Source organism: Salmo salar, chromosome ssa03 (genome assembly GCF_905237065.1).
Source record: "Salmo salar chromosome ssa03, Ssal_v3.1, whole genome shotgun sequence".
In the NCBI taxonomy this organism is placed as follows: Eukaryota; Metazoa; Chordata; class Actinopteri; order Salmoniformes; family Salmonidae; genus Salmo; species Salmo salar.
Window position 1 is genome coordinate 80,892,342 of NC_059444.1, and position 22,331 is coordinate 80,914,672.

The 22,331-nt window shown below is 40.8% G+C and overlaps 1 protein-coding gene across 4 annotated transcripts; it reads left to right on the forward strand.

Annotated features, from left to right (window-relative positions):
• The first annotated feature begins 5,468 nt into the window (after window positions 1-5,468).
• LOC106606603 (uncharacterized) lies at window positions 5,469-13,392 on the forward strand. Of its 4 annotated transcripts, none has more exons than XM_014202928.2 (5): window positions 5,469-5,829; window positions 7,551-7,621; window positions 8,204-8,536; window positions 9,286-9,419; window positions 11,321-11,764. In XM_014202928.2, exons 1-5 carry the CDS (start codon window positions 5,804-5,806, stop codon window positions 11,429-11,431), a joined length of 675 nt encoding a protein of 224 aa, XP_014058403.1. In that variant the 5' UTR covers window positions 5,469-5,803; the 3' UTR covers window positions 11,432-11,764. The 4 variants fall into 4 exon arrangements, with proteins under 4 accessions (XP_014058403.1, XP_045571530.1, XP_045571528.1 ...); XM_045715574.1 differs by having other exon boundaries at window positions 5,471-5,829; window positions 7,536-7,621; window positions 11,321-13,392; XM_045715572.1 differs by having other exon boundaries at window positions 5,791-6,076; window positions 7,536-7,621; window positions 11,321-13,392.
• Window positions 13,393-22,331: the final 8,939 nt, after the last annotated feature.

Sequence of the window (22,331 nt, forward strand, 5' to 3'; positions counted from 1 at the left end):
ACATCAGACAAAACTCATCCTTGGCCCTGGTTAATTTTAGTCTTAAATCATCCGAATTTAAGAGTAAACGTTCATGAAAGAAAATGTCAGAGTGTATAGGCCCTAGCAGATGAAACTCTCGAGATTCGGCACAGTAGCGAGCGCGTGCCTCCAGTCCTTTGTTTGCACCGGTGGAAGGGTCTATCGATTCCATAGAGACTCCTGCAGTATCCTTGCTAAACAGCCCGGCGCTGAATTGTGTCTTGCGAGTGTCTTCGGAGTAGTTGAGTAAACACTCCATGATGGCCCTATAGGGGTATGTGGCACTGCTTTGACTGATTAGGCGTTCACCCAAAGTCACATCTACTTGGGAGAAGATGGTGGCCAAAGGGTAATTAATGAGACTCACTTTGGCATCATTTGCAATATTAGTACCATCTCTTTTGGTCACTTTTAGACGTAAATGCACCAAGGTGTTGTTGAGGTCCAGATAGTTGTCACCGTGGCCTGGTATGAAAATTCTATAGGACCGTTGTCGGTAATGGCAGAGAGTGGGGCTATCTCCACATAACTGGACCTGTCTATTGAATGTTGGGTTAAGGGGGCCGTGAAAAGATCGAGCTCTGTCTTTATAGTTTCAGAGGATATGCGGTGTAAAAGAGACATGTTGCTTGTTCTTTTAGAAAAAACTTTTGAGTATTCTTTTTGCCGTTTTTGGTCCAGACCTCCTCACTTTACCACGTCTTTGAGTTACTGAGTTTCTTTTAACGGTTAACCTCCGCTTTTTAGGGGCAGGCCTGCGCCTTATACCCGGAGGTCTCTTTTTTTGTCTTCGAGACAACATCATAAGCCCCGAGCCTTCTTGATGCTCGGCATCTGGTGACTCCCTTCGGGTCATAGCATTGGCTACAACCTCACCTACTATATTTTTAGCCACTGATTTTAAATGGGGTTTGGCTATGCTGAGGCCTCTCTTCATAAACGGTAAAACCATCCTAAAGAGGTTACGAAATATACCTCCTATCCCCGAACCGTACATGGTCGGGATCCATGACAGCCGGGTAACCCATTACCCACTTGATCAACATAGTATGAGACATAACGGTTAGGGTCGAGATGGTGGTTGTGTTCCATAACCATTTTAATTTATTTGTATTATGTTTATAAAAAATAAAAAATAAATAATACTAATAATATATTATATATGTAGAGAGGCTTTGGAGGGCCTAAAGTGGAGTTTTACAATTGTTTTACCATAAGTAAATTCAATGTTTTCGTTCTGATCCGTTTTAAGCTCAACCAGAATGTTTTCAATATATTTCTTGCTTACAGCTACGTAGTGTGGCTTGTCGTAGGTGACAGTGACTATCCCTCCATCCTTTCCCTCTATATGAACTGTTCTCAGGAGGGGCACACAACTGTCTCCTACCCTCTGATATGATATGATGTCGGTATACTCAAATATGTTGTAAAACCCTGCATGTATATCCGGGAATGGGGCTAATTTATCTTTCACATACGTCCATTTATTGGGAACCATCCCCAACATGTATGCTAAATTACCGGTGGTCTTTATACCCCTATCCGCAGCCCCTGAGATTTGGGCACGTTTATGAATAGGGTTGTAGCTCAAGAGTATTTCCGTATTGTTCTGGGTTAGGAGTTCGGTCAACTCTGAGACGATCCTGTCGACGGTTCTATATAACCCTTTTTTAATCTTTATAAGTTTCGCAGGTTCCGATATCCTTTTGCAATAAAAATCCCAGTCCTTATCCTTGATATTAGACCAACTATGCGGGTATGTAATCTCGCTGAGACCTACTTCCCACGCCTCGGATAACTCTATAGGCTTTGGAAAATTGGTTATATAATTCAAACTCTGGTTATTGCAATATATATATGCTGACGCATTACTGGGGAGGGTCAGTTAGAAGCCGCTGTGTTCCATGATGCACTCCTGTGTACACGCAAATTATGTATTTATCATGCCTGAGGGTTTAAGTTAACCCCCGATGCCTCCATCGTGCTCTAAAATCCAACTGTTGAACTTTTGGGGCCAGTTTTTCCAACGGACCAACACCCATTTTTTACCCTTTTCTCTCTTATGATCTAGAATGTCCTCCACGTGAAAGACTTTGTCTTTACCCATCTGTACCTTCTGTAGTTCCTTCTCATAAAACGATTCCGCTATAAGCTCCCCGTCATAATCTTTTAACTTGTAGACAGGGGGTATGCGCGGTAGACTTTCGGTAACGGTGAACAACTCATCGCTGTAACCTTGCTCATATTTTTTGTCGAAAACACCCCTCAACTTGGATATATACATACCAAGTCCCCCACTATGAATTTAACATTTTTAAAAATCTTACGGCGAAGGGGGAACAAACCATACAGATTTTTAAAGACTTGAAAAGAGTTTTCAGAAGAGACCTCTGCGGGCTTCATCCTTATACTCGTATGGTAGCTGTAGTTGTAACCCTTTACTAAATCTTGAACTATATCGATATATCTATGCGTGTTGTGAGCTTTAAAATATCTCCACATCCGCTCCTTCAGAGTTTGGTTAAAGCGTTCAACAACTGAAGCTTTCAAATCTGAGCCTGTAGCAAAATGTACTATATTGTGCTTCTTCATGAGTTTCTGAAAAGTATTATTAAAGAAATATTTTCCGCCATCGGTCTGCACTTTCTTGGGGACTCCTCCTTCCTTCAAGATAGCGTCAAAGGCCCTGGTCACCTCTGCCCCGCTCTTATTTTTTAAGACCCTTACAAATACCATTTTAACATGTAAAAGGACATGTAAAAGACAAGCCTGACCTCTCCCCTCTCTGGGCCCCAAGTGACTGAGCCCCAGCTAAGGGAAAAGTGCAACTGCCAACATTCATTATCCAAAGGCATACATTCTAATGACAAGTATATCACATCTTAATTATCTATGTTACCCAACTAATTCTGATTCATCGTCACAATACATAGACACACTGGCTTTGAAAAAAATGGATTGCCTGATTCTTCCTGGATTATGTTGGAGAGGCTTCCATTAAATAACACCCTCTGTGTACTGTTAGACAGGTAACTCTTTATCCACATTATAGTAGGGGGTGTAAAGCCATAACACATACATTTTTCCAGCAGCTGACTATGATCGATAATGTCAAAAGCCGTATTAAAGTCTAGCAAAACAGCTCCCACAATCTTTTTATCATAAATTTCTGTCAGCCAATCATCAGTCATTTGTGTAAGTGCCGTGCATGTTGAATGCTCTTCCCTATAAGCGTGCTGAAAGTCTTTTGTCAATTTGTTTACTGTAAAATAGCATTGTATCTGGTCAAATACAATTTTTTCAAAAAGTTATTGTGTTGGCAGTTGATGCTATTCTTTAATAACACAGTGTCACAAGGATTGGATCAAAATGCAGCAGGAATATGTATACTCATCTTTTTATTTTGAAGAAGGAGAAACAACTAAATACATATACAAAAAAGAACAAAACAAAACAGTCCTGTCAGGTGCAACAAACACTAAACAAGGAACAACTACCCACCAATCCCATAGAAAAACACCCCTCTTAAATAGGACCTTCAATTAGAAGCAACGAGGAGCAGCTGCTCCCAATTGAAGGTCCACCCAATAAACATCACATAGAAATAGACATACTAGAACTAACATAGAAATAGACTAACAAAGAACATAGCCCAACAAACCCCGAAATACTCTAAACAAACACCCCTCTTAAATATGAACATAGCCCAACAAACCCCGAAACACTCTAAACAAACACCCCCTGCCACGTCCTGACCAAACTACAATAACAAATAACCCCTTATACTGGTCAGGACGTGACACATAGGCCCCAAAGCAAATCAGGGGGAGGAAAATAGGTTTATTCGAAGAGAACAAATCATACAGGGAGGTAGATGGCCATTCTCCCCTGTCCTCAGTGATGCTCTCCCAGTGATTCTCTCCTGTTGTTCTCTCCACAGAACAAAGGGACAGGATGTAGTTTATAACCCAGCCCTAGCCTGTGGTTGACCAAATAGAATTCCTTGCAATAAAACTGTATTCTATTTCAGGTTGGACCAATGAGAGCGTGCTACACCGTAAGTTCAGGACTGACATTCCTAACAGTTGTTGAACTAAAAACCTACTATTTTCATTTCATAATTTCCTATTACAGAAAAAACACTATTTCCATGAATAATTCCCTATTACAGAAAAAACACTATTTCCATTGATTGTTATTACTCCATTGACATCCTCTGTCTCGGCATTGTGTATTTATCTTCGAAATATTCTTATAGTTGGTAACAGGCTGATTTGTCAGCTATTTGAGCGGTAAAGAGGGCTTTACTATTCTTGAGTAGCAGAATTACTTTTGCTTCCCTCCAGGCCTGAGGGCACACACTTTCTAGTAAGCTTAGATTGAAGATATGGCAAATAGGAGTGGCAATATGGTCCGCTATTATTTTCAGTAATTTTCCATCCAAGATGTCAGACCCCCGTGGCTTGTCACTGTTGTTGGTGACATCCCTAAGCAGTTTCCTCCCTATCCTGCAACTCAGTTCAGAAGGACGACTGTATCTTTGGTGTGTCTGGGCCAGTAAAGACTGCTGAGGGGAGGATGGCTCATAATAATGGCTGGAATGGAGTCAATGGAGTGGTATCAACTACATGGAAACCACGTCTTTGATGTGTTTGATACCATTCCATTTACTCCATTCCAGACATTACTGTGAGCCATCCTCCTCTCAGAAGCCTCCACTGGTTTGGGTGGTTTAATACATCATCCACAGCATTTATTAACTTGACCATGCTTAAAGAGATATTACACGTCTGATTTGTTATTGTTAGCCATCTACCAATCACTGCCCTTTCTGAGGCTTTTGAAAACCTCCCTGGTCTTTGTAGTTGAATCTCTGCTTGAAATTCCCTGCTTGACTGAGGGATCTTACAGATATGGTGGGACAGGGGAAGGGGTAGTCATTCAAAAATCATGTCAACCAGTGGTGACCCATCATTCAGGGAAGGTGGGGCAGGGCCCACACTTTTGTTTTGGGGGGGGGGGTTGCCTGTTTTTCATTTTATTTTGGCATTAATACATGTCACATATCAGTTTGCAAACAATGTAAAAAATGTAGTTAATAAAGCCGCATAAAAACATGATCTATTTTTTGCTTTCTTGAGTAAGGCAGCTCCAAAATGCAGGTGTTTCAGCCTAGCTCAGTGCTTTCTGTGGTGGTGGGGCTAGACAGCAGAAAATACAGACTGTTAAGCCTGATTGGCTCAGTTTCTGTTATGATTGGCTCAGTTTTCTGTCACTCAGGACAGTATGTCATCCCCAATTCTAAGCTTAGAACTCAAATTTTTGCACCTTGGGTTCTGCTATAGTTATATTAGCAGTGTCCGTCCAAGAAGGCTCAAGGCCATTGGCCACGGATAGAATGACATCAAATCACGTTATATCTACAGTAGCTTTGATTGGACTGTCAACACCTTACTTTCCAAGTCTTAGCTAGCAGTCATCATCAGTTGTCATCAAGTCGACAATCTACTGGAAAATCCTTTTTATTCCTTGTCATGTGAAGAGAAATAATGAAGAGAAAATGTAGATAAAACGTATCGGTGCTCATCGGCCATTGTACATAAAGACTACACAACAAGTTGGAAATCGCAAATTCAACAATGAGTCGTTTGGAAGGAATCAGTGTCTAACTGCAAGCGTTGCAAAGCAACCACTAACGTTAGCCTGCTATTCAATGGAGTGGCTGTGTTTTTTCCTCCGCGAAATCCAGAATGCCAGACTTTGATGACAAAATTTGACCACAATGGACCGCTGCACCACCTTCACAAGGTGAGTCCAAAAATGTCTTGTATGCTGTTGCATGAAATGATGCAATATGCAAGGGAGAAAGGTATACTGTAGCTAAGAAAGTAATACTAAGTGTATGTTGTGTAGTAAGCTGTTAGTAGGCCATGTGCCTCACCCTAATAATTTGGTCTTTTTTCATCAACACCATCTCCAATCCCCCCCATGGTGGGACCATCGTGGAATGGTGGAGTGAATACCACATGTGGAGATTTCTACTGCAAGAGAAAGGGTAATTTAAGCTTTATTTTATGAGTAATGAAATTGCTACTCCCGAGTGGTGCAGCAGTCTAAGGCACTGCACCTCAGTGCTTGAGGCATCACTACAGACACCCTGGTTCGAATCCAGGCTGTATCAAAACCGGCCGTGATTGGGAGTCCCATAGGGCGGCACACAAGTGGCAATTTTAGGGTGTTGAATAGCCAGAAAGTCATGTCTACTTTTAGACTTTTACTCAAGTAGTATTTTACTGGGTGACTACTTTTACTTGAGTCATTTTCTATTAAGGTATCTTTACTTTTACTCAAGTATGACAGTTGGGTACTTTTTCCGCCACTGTATCTAGTGAACCATTCACCTCTATCATGTCTGAGAGTAGAGGATATGTTATGTAGTGAACCATTCACCTCTATCATGTCTGGGACTAGAGGATATGTTATGTAGTGAACCATTCACCTCTCATGTCTGGGACTAGAGGATATGTTATGTAGTGAACCATTCACCTCTATCATATCTGGGACTAGAAAGCACTCTCATGTCTGGGACTAGAGGATATGTTATGTAGTGAACCATTCACCTTATCATGTCTGGGACTAGAGGATTCATACTCTCATGTCTGGGACTAGAGGATATGTTATGTAGTGAACCATTCACCTCTCATGTCTGGGACTAGAGGATATGTTATGTAGTGAACCATTCACCTCTCATGTCTGAGAGTAGAGGATATGTTATGTAGTGAACCATTCACCTCTATCATGTCTGGGACTAGAGGATATGTTATGTAGTGAACCATTCACTCTCATGTCTGGGACTAGAGGATATGTTATGTAGTGAACCATTCACCTCTCATGTCTGGGACTAGAGGATATGTTATGTAGTGAACCATTCTGGGAGTAGGGAGTCTAGTGTTACACACATCACCTGATCCCAGGTTGCACATAGAAAGCATCAATAGAGTTAAAGTCATTATTGTCACACACTCTGGTTTGTTATATTTACCTGCCCATAGTCTCACTAATTAAGGGTCACAACAGTGTAAACTAACTTTGAAAAGTTCATGGCTTGTGTCCATTGGAAGTGGTTGTTGTAGCGTACTATTCCAGTTGTACTTGAAGTGACTGTCTTTAAATGACAAACCCACAAATGAATGCTCAGAAAATAATTGTGTTTTGTTGTTTAACCTCATTTATCCCTAACCTATGACTCTTTCACATACTGACACCCACAATTGCAACTGAGATGACTTCAGGTCTTGATTCTCTGTATGTTACAATGTCATTTCTTGGTTTAGTAGGCCCTCCTCGTTTTCCTATTGGTGGAGAGATTTTACTCTGTTTGTTCAGAACCTAGCAGTAAAGTAGGCCTACCTTGTGATCCTATTGGTGGAGAGGTTCTAGAGCAGACACCACTGTGGTATAGACATACTGCATATTTCCTGTTATTTGAAGGCTCAGTTAATTGTGATGTGAAGCTCTTGTTGTTTTAGCACGATGTCTGCACTCTGTCTGTGTTGTGCAATCTTCCTCTGTCTCCTTTGCTGCACCCTGGCTGAGAAAGGTGAGTGGTGTTGATTTTACTTTTCTATTGGGGGGTGGACATCCTTTTGAGTTCATGGAAAGGGGTGTTTTTTTATTTAACATTTAATCTAGTCAATTTTACATTTAAAATATATTAGGTACAGTCGACTCCTGATAAGTACACTTTGAATAAGTACAATACAGTTTTCCAGTCACATTTCGATTACATGATTTTTAATAGCTTGCTCCTGATAGCTGCATATCTGGCACAACAGTCCCAAGCCATTGCCTTTTCCAGGAGTCCACTGTAATCTAGAGTCCACTGTAATCTATAGAGTCCACTGTAATCTATAGAGTTCACTGTAATCTAGAGTTGCAATATCATAGATATACAAGATGCTGTTTTCAAGTCATTTACTTTTCAAGTGTAATATTCAAATGAGAGTAGTAGATGGTTCCTTGTATTAATAATCCATTTCCAAAAATAGACCTAGACTTGTGTGAAACTAGTTTTGGGTAGTGAAGATCTCCTTAACTGGTTGGTATTGGTTTATCCTTAAAACAAAACATCTGACACATATGTTGTGCGTTTTTCTTCCATTCTCCCATCTGCTCATGAAAGGGAGCAAGGGACTGCTGGTCCGAAAGCAGGAGGGAGACACTATGACCATCCACTGCAGCACCTCTCTGCCAGACCAAGAAAACCTGAGTGTGTACATGCGCCTGACAAAAGAGATTGAAGTGCTCTACTTTCACCAGGGTAATCAAAAATTCACCCTCCACAAGAGGTTTGAACTCAGATTGACGCCTAATGGAAAACTCAACAAAATGGACATCACCATCACAAACCTGACCATAGAGGACTCTGGGGTCTACTGGTGTGTGTACAGTGTTTATAAGTCACCCAAGAATGAGAAGACTGAGGGGGAAGGAGCTGTTTTGCTGGTGGTGAATGGTGAGTGTCTCAGCCAGTCCTGATTCGTTCCCTAACCCTCCATTTGGCACCTACTGCACCCTTCAATGTTCAAGTTTTTTGTGGTCATATGCTCAAGCACAGTGAAATGCTTAACTTGCAAGCCTTACCCTACAGTGCAGCATTCAATATCAAAATAGTATAACTAATAACACATTAAATAGAAAACAACATGAGAAATAAGATAGGGAGTTGGATAAATAGATATGAATGGCAATCAGTAATCCATGAACAGCAGTGTAGTGGTAGTAATACATATATTACAAAGGGGGAGCAGCAACCATTTAACAGTCTTATGGCCAGGGGACAGAAGCTGTTTAGGAGTCTGTTGGTCTGAGCCTTGCAATTTTTCTGGCCTTTCTCGGACACTGCCTGGCATGTACGTCCTGGATACGGATCTGTACGTTCGAAGCTGCTCCACTGGTTATACCTGTCCAGATCCTTCAGATCTGCAAATGTTGAAGGGTAATGGGGTCAAGAGGAGGGTTAGGTAACGATTCAGGACCATTGTCTTAATGTGAGCTCCGAGCAGTGCAGTCTCATAGGAACTAATCCTAACTTGAGCAACCAGGCTGTAACTTCTAAACACGTTCAGACTGGTCAGTTTGTTGAGTTGTATTGGATTCTTCAACATCTCTTTTATAACGAATTGCAACTGGGGATATTTTTTATGATATGTACTGAACTGAATTGAAAAAGGTGTGCTACCCTGGTGTGTTGCTGTGCCACAGATGAGGAGTGTGACCAGAATGATGCGTCCTCAGGGCTAGGAATGCCCAGGTATCTGGTCCTGGTCTCAGCTGTCACTGCTGGCTCTGTGCTTCTCCTGAGTCTGCTCATCCTCTTCATCTGGGTCATCCCCAGGGTAAGTTCTACAGTAAAGTGTGGGTGCCCACATGAAAAAATACTGCAGTTTACTATAGAATACTACAGTAGTTACTATAGAATTCTGTAGTAAACTGTAGTATACTGTACAATACTATACACTGTAGTATCCCTCGATCATGTGTAGTACTTACTATATAATGTTGTAGTATACTGTAGAATACTATAGTAAATACTGCAGTATTATCTGAAAAAAAACCTGAGTAAATTCTACAGTATTGTCTCCAAAAACACTACAGTCTCCAAAAACACTAGACTTTAACAATAGTAAATACTACAGTAATTAATTTGCATACACCCTGCCCATTCCCCTCCCCATATCCACATTTGTGCTAGGTTAGTTCAGAGCTTCTGCTTTTTTCTATATCTTTTCAGAACCCAGTCCTACCTACCTAACTACAGGTTATGGAAAATGTTCTCTTTTAGTTTCCTCAAGGAAAAAGCCTCTACTTCTATGTCAAAGATAATAAAACTAAAATACTACAGTAAATACTACAGTAATGTCCGCAATAGCACAAAAAGTAAATACTACAGTATATTACAGTCCGCAAAAACACGACAGTAAATACTACAGTATACAATATGCACGCACACTGCAGTAAATACTACAGTAATTACTACAGTATACACTCTGCAAAAACACTTCATTAAATACTTTATTATATAATACAGTTAATTTACATAATTATTTTTACTATAGTTAACTGTAAATACTAAAGTATAATACAGTAAATACTACTTTAGTACGCAAAAACACTACTGTAAATACTACAGTATATTACAGTCTGCAAAAACACTACAGTAAATACTATAGTATAAAATAGTTTTCTTTTACTACAGTATTTATACTATAGTTAACTGTAAATACTACAGTAAATACTACTTTAGTCCACAAAAACACTACAGTGAATACTACAGTATTTATATCATAGTATACTATAGTCTTTTTTCGTGTGTGTGTGTGTGTGTGTGTGTGTGTGTGTGTGTGTGTGTGTGTGTGTGTGTGTGTGTGTGTGTGTGTGTGTGTGTGTGTGTGTGTGTGTGAGTGTCTGTATGTGTTTAAGCTTGTGAATCTGTGTGTAGGTGTTTGAGTTTGTGAATCGGGTGGCATGATTGCCACCTCAGCACTGTCTCCACTGACCTGTCTTTTGTAGGGAAATGCACAGTTTTTAACTTCAGCCTTTTGCTTTGACTCATATATGTAGACCTGATGGAATCTGTTGGGGAAGTTGTATTATCAGTACTGTAACAACATATTTGACAGGAAATAGCTCCTTATACTAGACATGTTCCGTGGTATTGTTTGATTTGATCTACATTGATCGTATTTCATGAGTTATGAACTGCTTCTGGGGTCTTGCGCAAATTCTGCCCCTGCATATTCCGTCTCATCTAACTTGCGTGTGTGTGTGTGTGTGTGTGTGTGTGTGTGTGTGTGTGTGTGTGTGTGTGTGTGTGTGTGTGTGTGTGTGTGTGTGTGTGTGTGTGTGTGTGTGTGTGTGTGTGTGTGTGTGTGTGTGTACAGTATATATGCAATTTTTTTTACATTTGCAATGTGTTGATGATAATGTTAGTTCAATTAATTTTAATTCCATACAAAAGATATTTACTGAAACACAAGACCACTTCTGATCCCTCCCCCTTCTGAAGACACGGGCGACAGGTAGCCTAGAGGTTAAGAGCGTTGGGCCAGTAACTGAAAGGGCGCTGGTTAGAATCCCCGAACAGACTAGGTGAAAAATGTGTTGCTGTGCTCTTGAGCAAGGCACTTAACCCTAATTGCTCCTGTAAGTCGCTCTGGAAAAGAGTGTCAGTTAAATGTTGTTAATAACATAGCATACTAACAGTACCTTATCTGACCAGTATCTCTTGTCTTTCCAGTTAAAGGCATGGCGTGCAACGATTAGACCAACACCGGTCAGGACTAACGATGTCTATGAAGACATGCGCACCACCATCAGACGTGCACACCTCCCTCAGATGGGTTATTAGTGATGTTGCACGGCAGCCATCTTTACTTTGGGCACCACCTTCAGACAGGTTGTTACAGATGTTGCATGGCAGCCATCTTTACTTTGGGCACGACCTTCAGACAGGTTGTTACTGATGATGCACGGCCGCCATCTTTAATTTGGGTCCAAATGGAGGCTCATGTCAGCTGACTAGGAGACAATTATGTCAACATACTGCAATACATGATGTCAACGAAGGACTTTGAAAGTTATAATCTCAGGTAGTGTTTAATAGCAAGGGCTTGCATCAATGATGTACACTTATGTCAGTCATTCAACCTCAAGGTAAGCTACCTATATACTGTAGCTACTTAAGTACACAGCATTGTATGTGACTGACATCACACAACACAATGGTTGTTCATACAGAGGTTTTTTATGGTCCTTGACCCTGACGCAGCAGGTAGAATTTGAGTCTTGTAATTACCACCACAATTTAACTTGAAAATAGCACTGATTGCTGTGCATGGAATTTCAATGTCTTTAGCTGTACATTCTATTTTTCTTTATAGATTGACAATATATTTTTTAACCACTTTTAAATGTTGAATTGATTCTCTATTGTATACAGTGAGGGAAAAAAGTATTTGATCCCCTGCTGATTTTGTACGTTTGCCCACTGACAAAGAAATGATCAGTCTATAATTTTAATGGTAGGTTTATTTGAACAGTGAGAGACAGAATAACAACCAAAAAGTCCAGAAAAACACATGTCAAAAATGTTATAAATTGATTTGCATTTTAATGAGGGAAATAAGTATTTGACCCCCTCTCAATCAGAAAGATGTCTGGCTCCCAGGTGTCTTTTATACAGGTAACGAGCTGAGATTAGGAGCACACTCTTAAAGGGAGTGCTCCTAATCTCAGTTTGTTACCTGTATAAAAGACACCTGTACACCTGTATACTGTACATGCCCGTCTGAAGTTTGCCAAAGAACATCTGAATGATTCAGAGGACAACTGGGTGAAAGTGTTGTGGTCAGATGAGACCAAAATGGAGCTCTTTGGCATCAACTCAACTCGCCGTGCTTGGAGGAGGAGGAATGTTGCCTATGACCCCACGAACACCATCTCCACCGTCAAACATGGAGGTGGAAACATTATGCTTTGGGGGTGTTTTTCTGCTAAGGGGACAGGACAACTTCACCGCATCAAAGGGACGATGGACGGGGCCATGTACCGTCAAATTTTGGGTGAGAACCTCCTTCCCTCAGCCAGGGCATTGAAAATGGGTCGTGGATGGGTATTCCAGCATGACAATGACCCAAAACACACGGCCAAGGCAACAAAGGAGTGGCTCAAGAATAAGCACATTAAGGTCCTGGAGTGGCCTAGCCAGTCTCCAGACCTTAATCCCAAAGAAAATCTGTGGAGGGAGCTGAAGGTTCGAGTTGCCAAACGTCAGCCTCGAAACCTTAATGACTCGGAGAAGATCTGCAAAGAGGAGTGGGACAAAATCCCTCCTGAGATGTGTGCAAACCTGGTGGCCAACTACAAGAAACGTCTGACCTCTGTGATTGCCAGCAAGGGTTTTGCCACCAAGTACTAAGTCATGTTTTGCAGAGGAGTCAAATACTTATTTCCCTCATTAAAAGGCCAATCAATTTATAACATTTTTGACATGCGTTTTTCTGGATTTTTTTGTTGTTATTCTGTCTCCCACTGTTCAAATAAACCTACCATTAAAATTATAGACTGATAATTTCTTTGTCAGTGGGCAAACGTACAAAATCAGCAGGGGATCAAATACTTTTTTCCCTCACTGTATATTTTTTTTACATATTTGATGGCATTGGGCCTACGCCTATTTTTCAGGCACCAGGCAACTTTTACTGCTATTTTATTGTAATACTTTTGCATTCTTTAGTTTCTGTACTGATCATGTTGTTCCTGTAATGATAGTCTATTTTTCTTAATAATAAATCAGTCATAAGACTAACAGTTCCGTTTCTGTGGTCATTGTGGCATCTCATGTTTTTCACAACAGTTTTGTGATGTTTGCATTTTAAGAACTCACATCAGCAGGGCTCGTCTGTCTAAAGGAAAACAAGTTAATTTTTATATTTACTGGACAGGCTGGGGTTGGTCGGTCCGGTAATGATGTCACCTTACAGCACTTACTGTATAGCCCACTAGCTAGCTGGGATCCAATCACAAGTCTACCGCTTTACTAAATACCGTTTTTCCCTTCCATTCACTCCTGTCTCTCTCATTAAATCACAAAAATAGGAAAAGGAGTGGAAACCCACTCTTCTTAAAAAAACAGTATTCTGAAAGCCTGAATGACTATCAGACAATAAGTCCACCTACTGACTCATTAACACAAGTGTTACACTGCATTGCGATTATACTAATGTGTGTTAATGCAGAATAATTTTCCAGTGGAGTGTCATTCTACAACAACTTAATAGCTGAGTTCAGGGTTTCCAATAGAGCAGTGGTCCTCAACCCCTGGTCTGTGGACCACCACTGTTCCCTGAGATGTTAGTGACTGGTCCCTCAGACGGTTGGCTGATACAAATTAAGTATGAACTAGTTTGTGTTAATCAAGGCATTTTTGGATGGGGAGAGGAGCCATTGCTTGCTCAGTCTCTGAGACAAAAATGTTTAGAATCGTTACATCTAGAGATTCGTTACATCTAAAGCCTTGCAAGGCAGTCTTTCCATGAGTCAAAAGGCAAGGGCCTAAATGTCACACTGTTTGTCACTAAAGCATGCACAACACCAGACCACAGTGGAGGTGCATGTTGTTTTCATTGCACACACCACTTAGATGTGGTGAAAGTTTGGTTAAAGCCGTGACTTTCTTCTCCCGCTGTGGACCCGAGTGTTTTTATATAGTGCAGCAAGTGTACCGTGTATGTACAGAGGTGTGTGTGCCTTTGTGTAATTGTAGTGCTTTGTGTGTGCTTGTGTGTGTGTGTGTCTTTGTGTGATGGTAGAGGTATGTGTGTGTTTGTGTGCGCATGGAGCCTGCTTAGAGATGGCATAGAGACGAGACTTCCTGCCTTTGTGCACGTGTGTTGGTGCAGCGGATGGTCGAAACTGCAAGCAGAGAGGAAGTCAAGACCCCCGTTTACAGGAAACAACATAGGTTAAGCTTACTTACCCACACGACAATGATGCTGACTAACTTGATTAAAGGTTTCATCATAACCTTCACCACAAACTGGCCAAGTAACTTTTTCACTCAGTCCCTGCTGATGTTTACAGTGAATTCAATCCGTCATATTTCTCAGGACATTTTCACATACTTCAATTTCTGAAAAAACAAACATACTTTATATTATGTGTTACACTCACAGCCAGTCATTTCCTGTTTAGCTGTAACATTGCTGATTCTGAAGTATGGGCCTGTACGTCAATTCAAAAGAAGTTCCATATGACTTCAATCACTTTCTGACTGCACTCCTTTAATTTGAACGAAACTTTCCATACATGTTTGCCCATAGAGTAAGGGCTCAGAAAGTGACTTTTTGGACCTGAATGCCAAAACATTAAAAGTTGACCCATTTTGCATTCCCCACCCTACCATGAGACATCCATGTCTTCATCAATGTACTTTGATATAATTTGAAAGCTTACAAACAGGCTTGTCAAATGGTAAAAAATGGGTCAACTTTGAGCACCTCTATCCTGAATGTTTTGGCATTCAGGTCCAAACTGTCACTTTCTGACCACTTCCACCATGGCCAAACATGTATGAAATGTTGTGTTCAAATCAAAAGGGGTGCAGACAGAAAGTGATTGAAATCATATGGACCGACCCAGAAGACATTCCCACGAGGAAAAAACAAGGGTGTGCGAGATACTGTGAAATAAGAATGTATGTACTGTGAAAGTGCTCTGTCGAGAGATTTTGTGACAGCTCATCGTGTAAACGTTGTTTCAACGAGGCTGCAGCACCCACAACATTACACCTACTTTCTTGTGACGTCGCATAGAACCTCAACCCTGGACTGATGGAAGAAAAGTCCCAAGAATTCCTCAATGTAAAGTACCTTACATTATTATAACACTGTAGTTGTCCTCCAATGAGTCAAGATGACCTTCAATGATTCATTCAGATATCTGGTCTGGGTCTCAACATGGCCATTATGTAACGTTTTTCTCCTTGCCCTGTCAATTGGCTCTCTTAGGGTCCACATTGAACTGGCACATACAGAATGAATTGCTTGCCTGACAACACTAGTCAGTTGATGTGTCAGTCCAACACTGAAAGGGGGAAGGCTGAGCTGAACTACTGTATACTGAACAAAAATACAAACGCAACATGTAAAATGTTGGTCCTGTTTTTCATGAGCTGAAATAAAAAGGAGTATTTCTGTCTGTAGTAAAGCCCTTTTGTGGGGAAAAACTCATTCTGATTGGCTGGGTCTGGCTCCCCAGTGGGTGGGCCTATGCCCTCCCATGCCTACTGATGGCTGCGCCCCTGCCCAGTCATGTGAAATCCATAGATTATGGCATTATTTATTTATTTAAATTGACTGATTTACTTATATGAACTGTAACTCAGTAACATCTTTGAAATTAGTGCATGTTGCGTCATATTTTGGATCAGTATACATGGGGCTGCATCTGACTGAGAGGATGTGGTTATAACAGCCTACATTATCTCTGGTGTGATCATACCAGTTTCATACTAGATGCAGTAACCTACATACAGTCATTTCAAAACATAGATAAGAAAGAATTGATAGGATCATCAGTTAAGTTTGCAACTGATTGTTTGGTTTTGTATTAAAAGTACTGATCATTGGTGAGCAGGCAGGTCACCCGTGATACAAGTAAGTATTCAACGTCCATCTATGTCTGAGGACTTCCGGAGCGGAGTATGTGGGCATTCAGGAGCTCAGGGCATTCCCGGCCCAGCATGCACTTGTAGTCTACTTGTGTGCTGCTACAGCCCCTTGCTTTAGCCACTGTCATCTACTATGCTACATTTTTCACAAAGCAACTGATAAAACACACAGTTGAAAAATAAAGGTGACGTACAAAGATGAGGACCAATAGCAAGATAGGGAGTGCAGTGATGTAGTGTCCACAACTAAAGAATAATTGTGGAATCTGAAAAGACAGGTATCCCTAAAGCATGATGGTGTACGTAATACGTGCACATGCTAACAGAAAGGAACGAGGTGGGTAGCTAGCTAAGTGTGTCATTGTAGCAAAGCATTTACTAACAAAAAAATCTGATCTCTTAAAGGTTCCGTCCATTTTTGTTCTATTATCAATAATATTCAAAAGGCATGGCACATCTGAGCTATCTTTTTTGCAGGTGCACGGTAACAGTTGAATAAAATGAGAAAAAAGATGAAACCCGCACACCGCTCTTGATGTTATCACTGTTCTTTAATAAGCTTTATGTATCGGCCACACGGCCTTAAACTTAAGCACGTTTTCTCAAAACACTGTTTCGGGCCTAGAAACCCAACAAAGAACTGGTACCCATTGTAAGCCCAAAAGCAAATTCTGTCCTATAGTTAACAACTCAATTAATACATATTGTAGAAAATGGATTGTTGATCCCACACAGGTGTTCCAACGGGAGATACACTCTAATCTGGAGCCCTATTAAATAACCGTATCTCAAAACCTGAATATGAATACCTTTGCTGCAAATGTGCCATACGTCCATGCCTGTACATTTTGCCGAAATTACACAAACCTAAAACAAGGCAATTATCCAGGCATACCAGCGGTTGCAAGAATAGGCTCAATGCAAGAGACATTGTCGACCACAAAAGTGGCCCGAAGGGTGTTTAGCATCCCCATTGGCTCTGCAAGCGCTGAGAGGGTATTCTCCACTGCTGGCCTGCTCTCCAAGCGCTGAGAGGGTATTCTCCACTGCTGGCCTGCTTTCCAAGCGCTGAGAGGGTATTCTCCGCTGCTGGCCTGCTCTCCAAGCGCTGAGAGGGTATTCTCCGCTGCTGGCCTGCTCTCCAGACACCATCACATGAGCCTGAAGCCACAGACTGGCAAAACTCATGTTTCTAAAAAACGAATTCAAAGGCACTGTAGATGGAGCGTAATAAGGCATATTTCGTTTATTTTCTATTTGATTCTTAGTAAGTCATGTGTGCAATTTGTAGACTATAATGACTTAATACAAATAAATGTTGTTTAAGTCCTGAGTGCTTAATGTCACTGCCAGCCTAATGTGTATCACTCGCGAGTGCTGTTGATATGACATGCAGCCTAATTGAAATGATGAGCGCTTCTTATAGTCACGTTTTACAGTTGTTAATTAAAATACTTTTCATTCAAATCATATGGTTTGGTTTCAATACTAAAAAAACAAATGGTAGGTCCAGGTAGTCACAAAAATAGATGGTGGTTGTGGTTTCAATTAATGGAGCGGTAGTTTTTTATTCTTTGAGCGAGGAGTGTTTTTTAGTGGAGCGGTTGTAAAGGACATTGAATGATGAGCGGGATTTCAGAACGCTCAACTCCGCTCACATACTCTTGTCTGGAGATGACGTATAAGCCAGCCACTAGGGGCAATTATGAGTAGTGTTACCTTCAAGTAAGTTCTGTTTTTGCTAGTGTGTTGTGAAGGCATCTGAATCTAATGCTAAAGGTTGCATGTTCGAATCCAGCGACAGAAAGTTATTTTTGATATTTTGGCCTATCCCAAACCTTAACCCTTACCTTAACCATTCGGAGTTAATGCCTAACCATAAGAATTCAGAGATAATGCCTAAACTTAACCCTAACTTAAAAAATTCGGAGTTCATGTCTAAACTTTCATTGTATTCTTTTAAATGTATTTTCAGGGGGTAGGTTGTATATATGAGGTACCATTCAAAAGTTTGGACACACCTACTCATTCAAGTGTTTTTATTTATTTGTATTATTTTCTACATTGTAGAATAGTGAGTACATTAAAACTATGAAATAACTAACATGGAATAATGTAGTAACCAAAAAAGTGTTATACACATCAAAATGTATTTTATATTTGAGATTCTTCAACGTAAACACCCTTTGCCTTGATGACAGCTTTCCACCCTCTTGGCATTCTCTCAACCAGCTTCACCTGGAATTATTTTCCAACAGTCTTGAAGGAGTACCTACATATGCTGAGCACTTGTTGGCTGCTTTTCCTTCACTCTGTGGTCTAACTCATCTCAAACCATCTCAATTGGGTTGAGGTCAGGTGATTGAGGAGGCCAGGTCATCTGATGCAGCACTCCATCACTCCCCTTCTTGGTCATCGGTCATTGACCAATGAAAACAAATTATAGTCCCACTAAGCGCAAACCAGATGGGATGGCATATCGCTTCAGAATGATGTGGTAGCCATGCTGGTTAAGTGTGCCTTGAATTCTAAATAAATCACTGACCTAAATCACACCTCCTCCTCCATGCTTCACCGCGGGAACCACACATGCAGAGATCATCCGTTCACCTACATCCGTTCATCCATTCACCTCTCACAAAGACACGGAGGTTGGAACCAAAAATCTCAAATTGGGACTCATCAGACCAAAGGACATATTTCCACTGGCCTAATGTCCATTGCTCCAGTTTTTTGTCCCAAGCAAGTCTCTTATTCTTATTAGTGTCCTTTAGTAGTGGTTTCTTTGCAGCAATTCGACCATGAAGACCTGATTCGTGTAGTCTTCTCTGAACAGTTGATGTTGAGATGTGTCTGTTACTTGAACTATGTGAAGCATTAATTTGGGATGCAATTTCTGAGGCTGGTAACTACAATGAACTTATCCTCTGCAGAAGAGGTAACTCTGGGTCTTCCTTTCATGTGGTGGTCCCCATGAGAGACAGTTTCATCATAGTGCTTCATGGTTTTCGCGACCACACTTGCAGAAAATGTGAAAGTTCTTGACATTTTCCGGGTTGACTGACCTTCATGTCTTAAAGTAATGATGGACTGTAGTTTCTCTTTGCTTATTTGAGCAGTTCTTGCCATAATATGGACTTGGTCTTTTACCAAATAGGGCTATAATCTGCATACCATCCCTACCTTGTCACAACACAACTTATTGGCTCAAACGCATTAAGGAGGAAATAAATTCCACAAATTAACTTTTAACAAGGCACACCTGTTAATTGAAATGTATTCCAGGTGACTATCTCATGAAGCTGTTAGAGAGAATGCCAAGAGTATGCAAAGCTGTCATCAAGGCAAAGGGTGGCTACTTTGAAGAATCTCAAATATAACATATATTTTGATTTGTTTAAGACTGTTTTGGTTACTACATGATTCCATATGTGTTTTTTCATAGTTTTGATGTCTTCACTATTATTCTACAATGTAGAAAATAGTAAAAATAAAGAAAAACCCTTGAATGAGTAGGTGTGTCCAAACATTTGACTGGTACTGTAGATTTTTTTTTAATCAATTAGTATATTTGTCACGTCCTGACCAGCAGAGGGAGTAATTGTATTAGTTTTGGTCAGGACGTGGCAGAGGGTTTGTGTTTTGTATGTATTTCTACGTTCTGTCTAGTTTAGTTTTTCTTTGTTTAGGATTGGGTGTTGGACTCTCAATTGGAGGCAGGTTTTTCTAGTTGCCTCTGATTGAGAGTCCTATATATAGGTGTGTGTTTGGTTTGGTATTTTGTGGGTAGTTGTCTTTAGCACTGCTGTAGTAGTATAGCCTGTTAAACTGTCGGTCTTCGTTTTGGTGTTCACTTTATTTAAAATAAATATTCAAGATGAGCATCCACATTCCTGCTGCGTTTTGGACAGCCGTTACAATATTTGAGTTGAACCATAATATTTGTTGTAATATTTGTTCTGTTTTTTCCTGATAGATTAAAGTGAAATTGCAACCAACTTTGTATGGCTTGTTTTAAAAATAGCCATATTCTGGAGTTTATTTCATTTTCAAATAACTGAAATTGAGAGGTTGTAATCTGAATAAAGGTAAAAGGCCATTCTTGAATATGAGGTGAGACATTCTTACTAATCTGCTAGGGAACCAGTTCTGATTTAAGTATAACTTTTGTATGACTGAAGCCTTTAGTGAGATGTCTAAACTTAACCTTAAACACTAAATATGGTGTTTTGAACAACTTCAAAATTTGACGTTTGAGGAACGTGGATGAACGTCTAATTCTGACATGAGACTGTGAGAGACTGTGAGAGGGAAACACCTCAGGTCAGCACCAGGCACCCTGACACAATACTGGTGCACTGGTAGCAATGTTAAGGCACCCTGACACAATACTGGTGCACTGGTTGCAATGTTAGCTACCGCCGGCTAATATCGTGATACAGTTGCCAACACTGGTGCACTGGTCGCAATGTTAGTTACCGCCGGCTACATCGTGATACAGCTGCCCAGAGGGAAACACCTCAGGTCAGCAGGCACCTTGACACAACACTGATGCACTGGTCGCAATGTTAGCTACCGCCGGCTACATCGTGATACAGCTGCCCAGAGGGAAACACCTCAGGTCAGCAGGCAACTTGACACAACACTGATGCACTGGTCGCAATGTTAGCTACCGCCGGCGACATCGTGATACAGTTGCCCAGTGGGAAGCACCTCAGCCAGGTCAGAGGCACATACTCCCACTCCTTTTCGACACACCCAGTAACCTATATGAAGGTCGCCATATTGGACAGCAGCTACACATACTTGCTTCTTATTTTTACATTTTTTTCAATATTTTTTTTTTTACATACTGTTAGGGCTGCGTCAATTCAATTCTGGTATCAGAACAAAATTTATCACTAGGCTACTGAATATATTTTCAGCTGTTTATTAATAGAATTAGTCGAGCAGAATAAATGGTAAATGCAATCTTCGTATATACGGGTTCACTGTAACACCTCGCAGGGCAAACAGAGAACTGAAAATGACATCATAAGTTCTTCATTAAATACTCTGACAGAGATAGTTCCTGCTCACTGCTGGCCTGTCAGAGGGAGGATGAGCGTGGTTTAAACTTACTCCAGCCTATCGTTGGCGTGCAGGCTGGTCCCAGCCTCTAGACGCATCTTTGTTGCCAAGCATAGTTGTCTTCTAGCTTATCTTCATGTGTGTACCCGAGAGTCAGACACCCAAGGACAGTGCCTGTTTTTATGCTAGTTAGGACAGTTTCTGCTTTTTGTGCTACAGCCATCTTCCATTCTACCAGCCCCTCCCGTGCACCTGTCCTTGAGCGGCCCCACAACCAGGCAGTGTGTGTGTGTGTCAAGAGTCTACTCAGCCTACACTCCTACTAGCCAGCAACCCTCCAGTTAGTCATGTCTATTATATGTTGCTCAATCTATGTTAATACAATATAAACCTATTAGTGCATTACAGTCCGTTCATACTTAGGCCTACATCTACTGTAAATGGTAATGCATCACATCTAATAAGTGAAATAAAACCCAACAATACTTGCTTCTATTCACCTAGGTTTTAGAAGAAGTACACAGGATGTCAAATGTTTGTCCTTCAAGAAACGTCCACAAGAGGTCTCCTCAGATCAGAATAGCAGCACATTGTATGAGGTCGAGGATACTTTCATCAAGACTTATTTGCATGTTTGAATGACACTGACAGTTGTACACTTTGATATGACTGACATAACAGAATGGTTGAATGAGCTGCTGGCTGCATCCTTCATTAATCACCTGTATTAATCACCTGTTCATTGGGTCTTTTCACACATCTGTTGTAGCATAAGCACTAGAATTTGGACTTCAGCAAAACGTCTTTGCCGAAGTCTTTTCAACCTAAAGTGATACTGTACATGAAAAGGATATTACAACTGTAGCCTATTAACAATCAAACACTGATGTGGATTCTTATTTTAAAGTGAGTAATGATCCACCCTACTGCTGTAAGCAATTATTTGTTGACATGCTGTGATTTCTAAATGTATATTTTATCAATGGGTTAGCCCACAGTGTCATCACCG

Bases quoted from the DNA above. Each gene is read 5' to 3' on its own strand.
- LOC106606603 (XM_045715572.1), top strand. From the start codon at position 5,952: ATGTGCCTCACCCTAATAATTTGGTCTTTTTTCATCAACACCATCTCC. The intron at 6,077-7,535 runs GTAATTTAAGCT...TGTGATGTGAAG, and splicing joins TTTCTACTGCAAGAGAAAGG to CTCTTGTTGTTTTAGCACGA. The intron at 8,537-9,285 runs GTGAGTGTCTCA...GCTGTGCCACAG, and splicing joins TGTTTTGCTGGTGGTGAATG to ATGAGGAGTGTGACCAGAAT.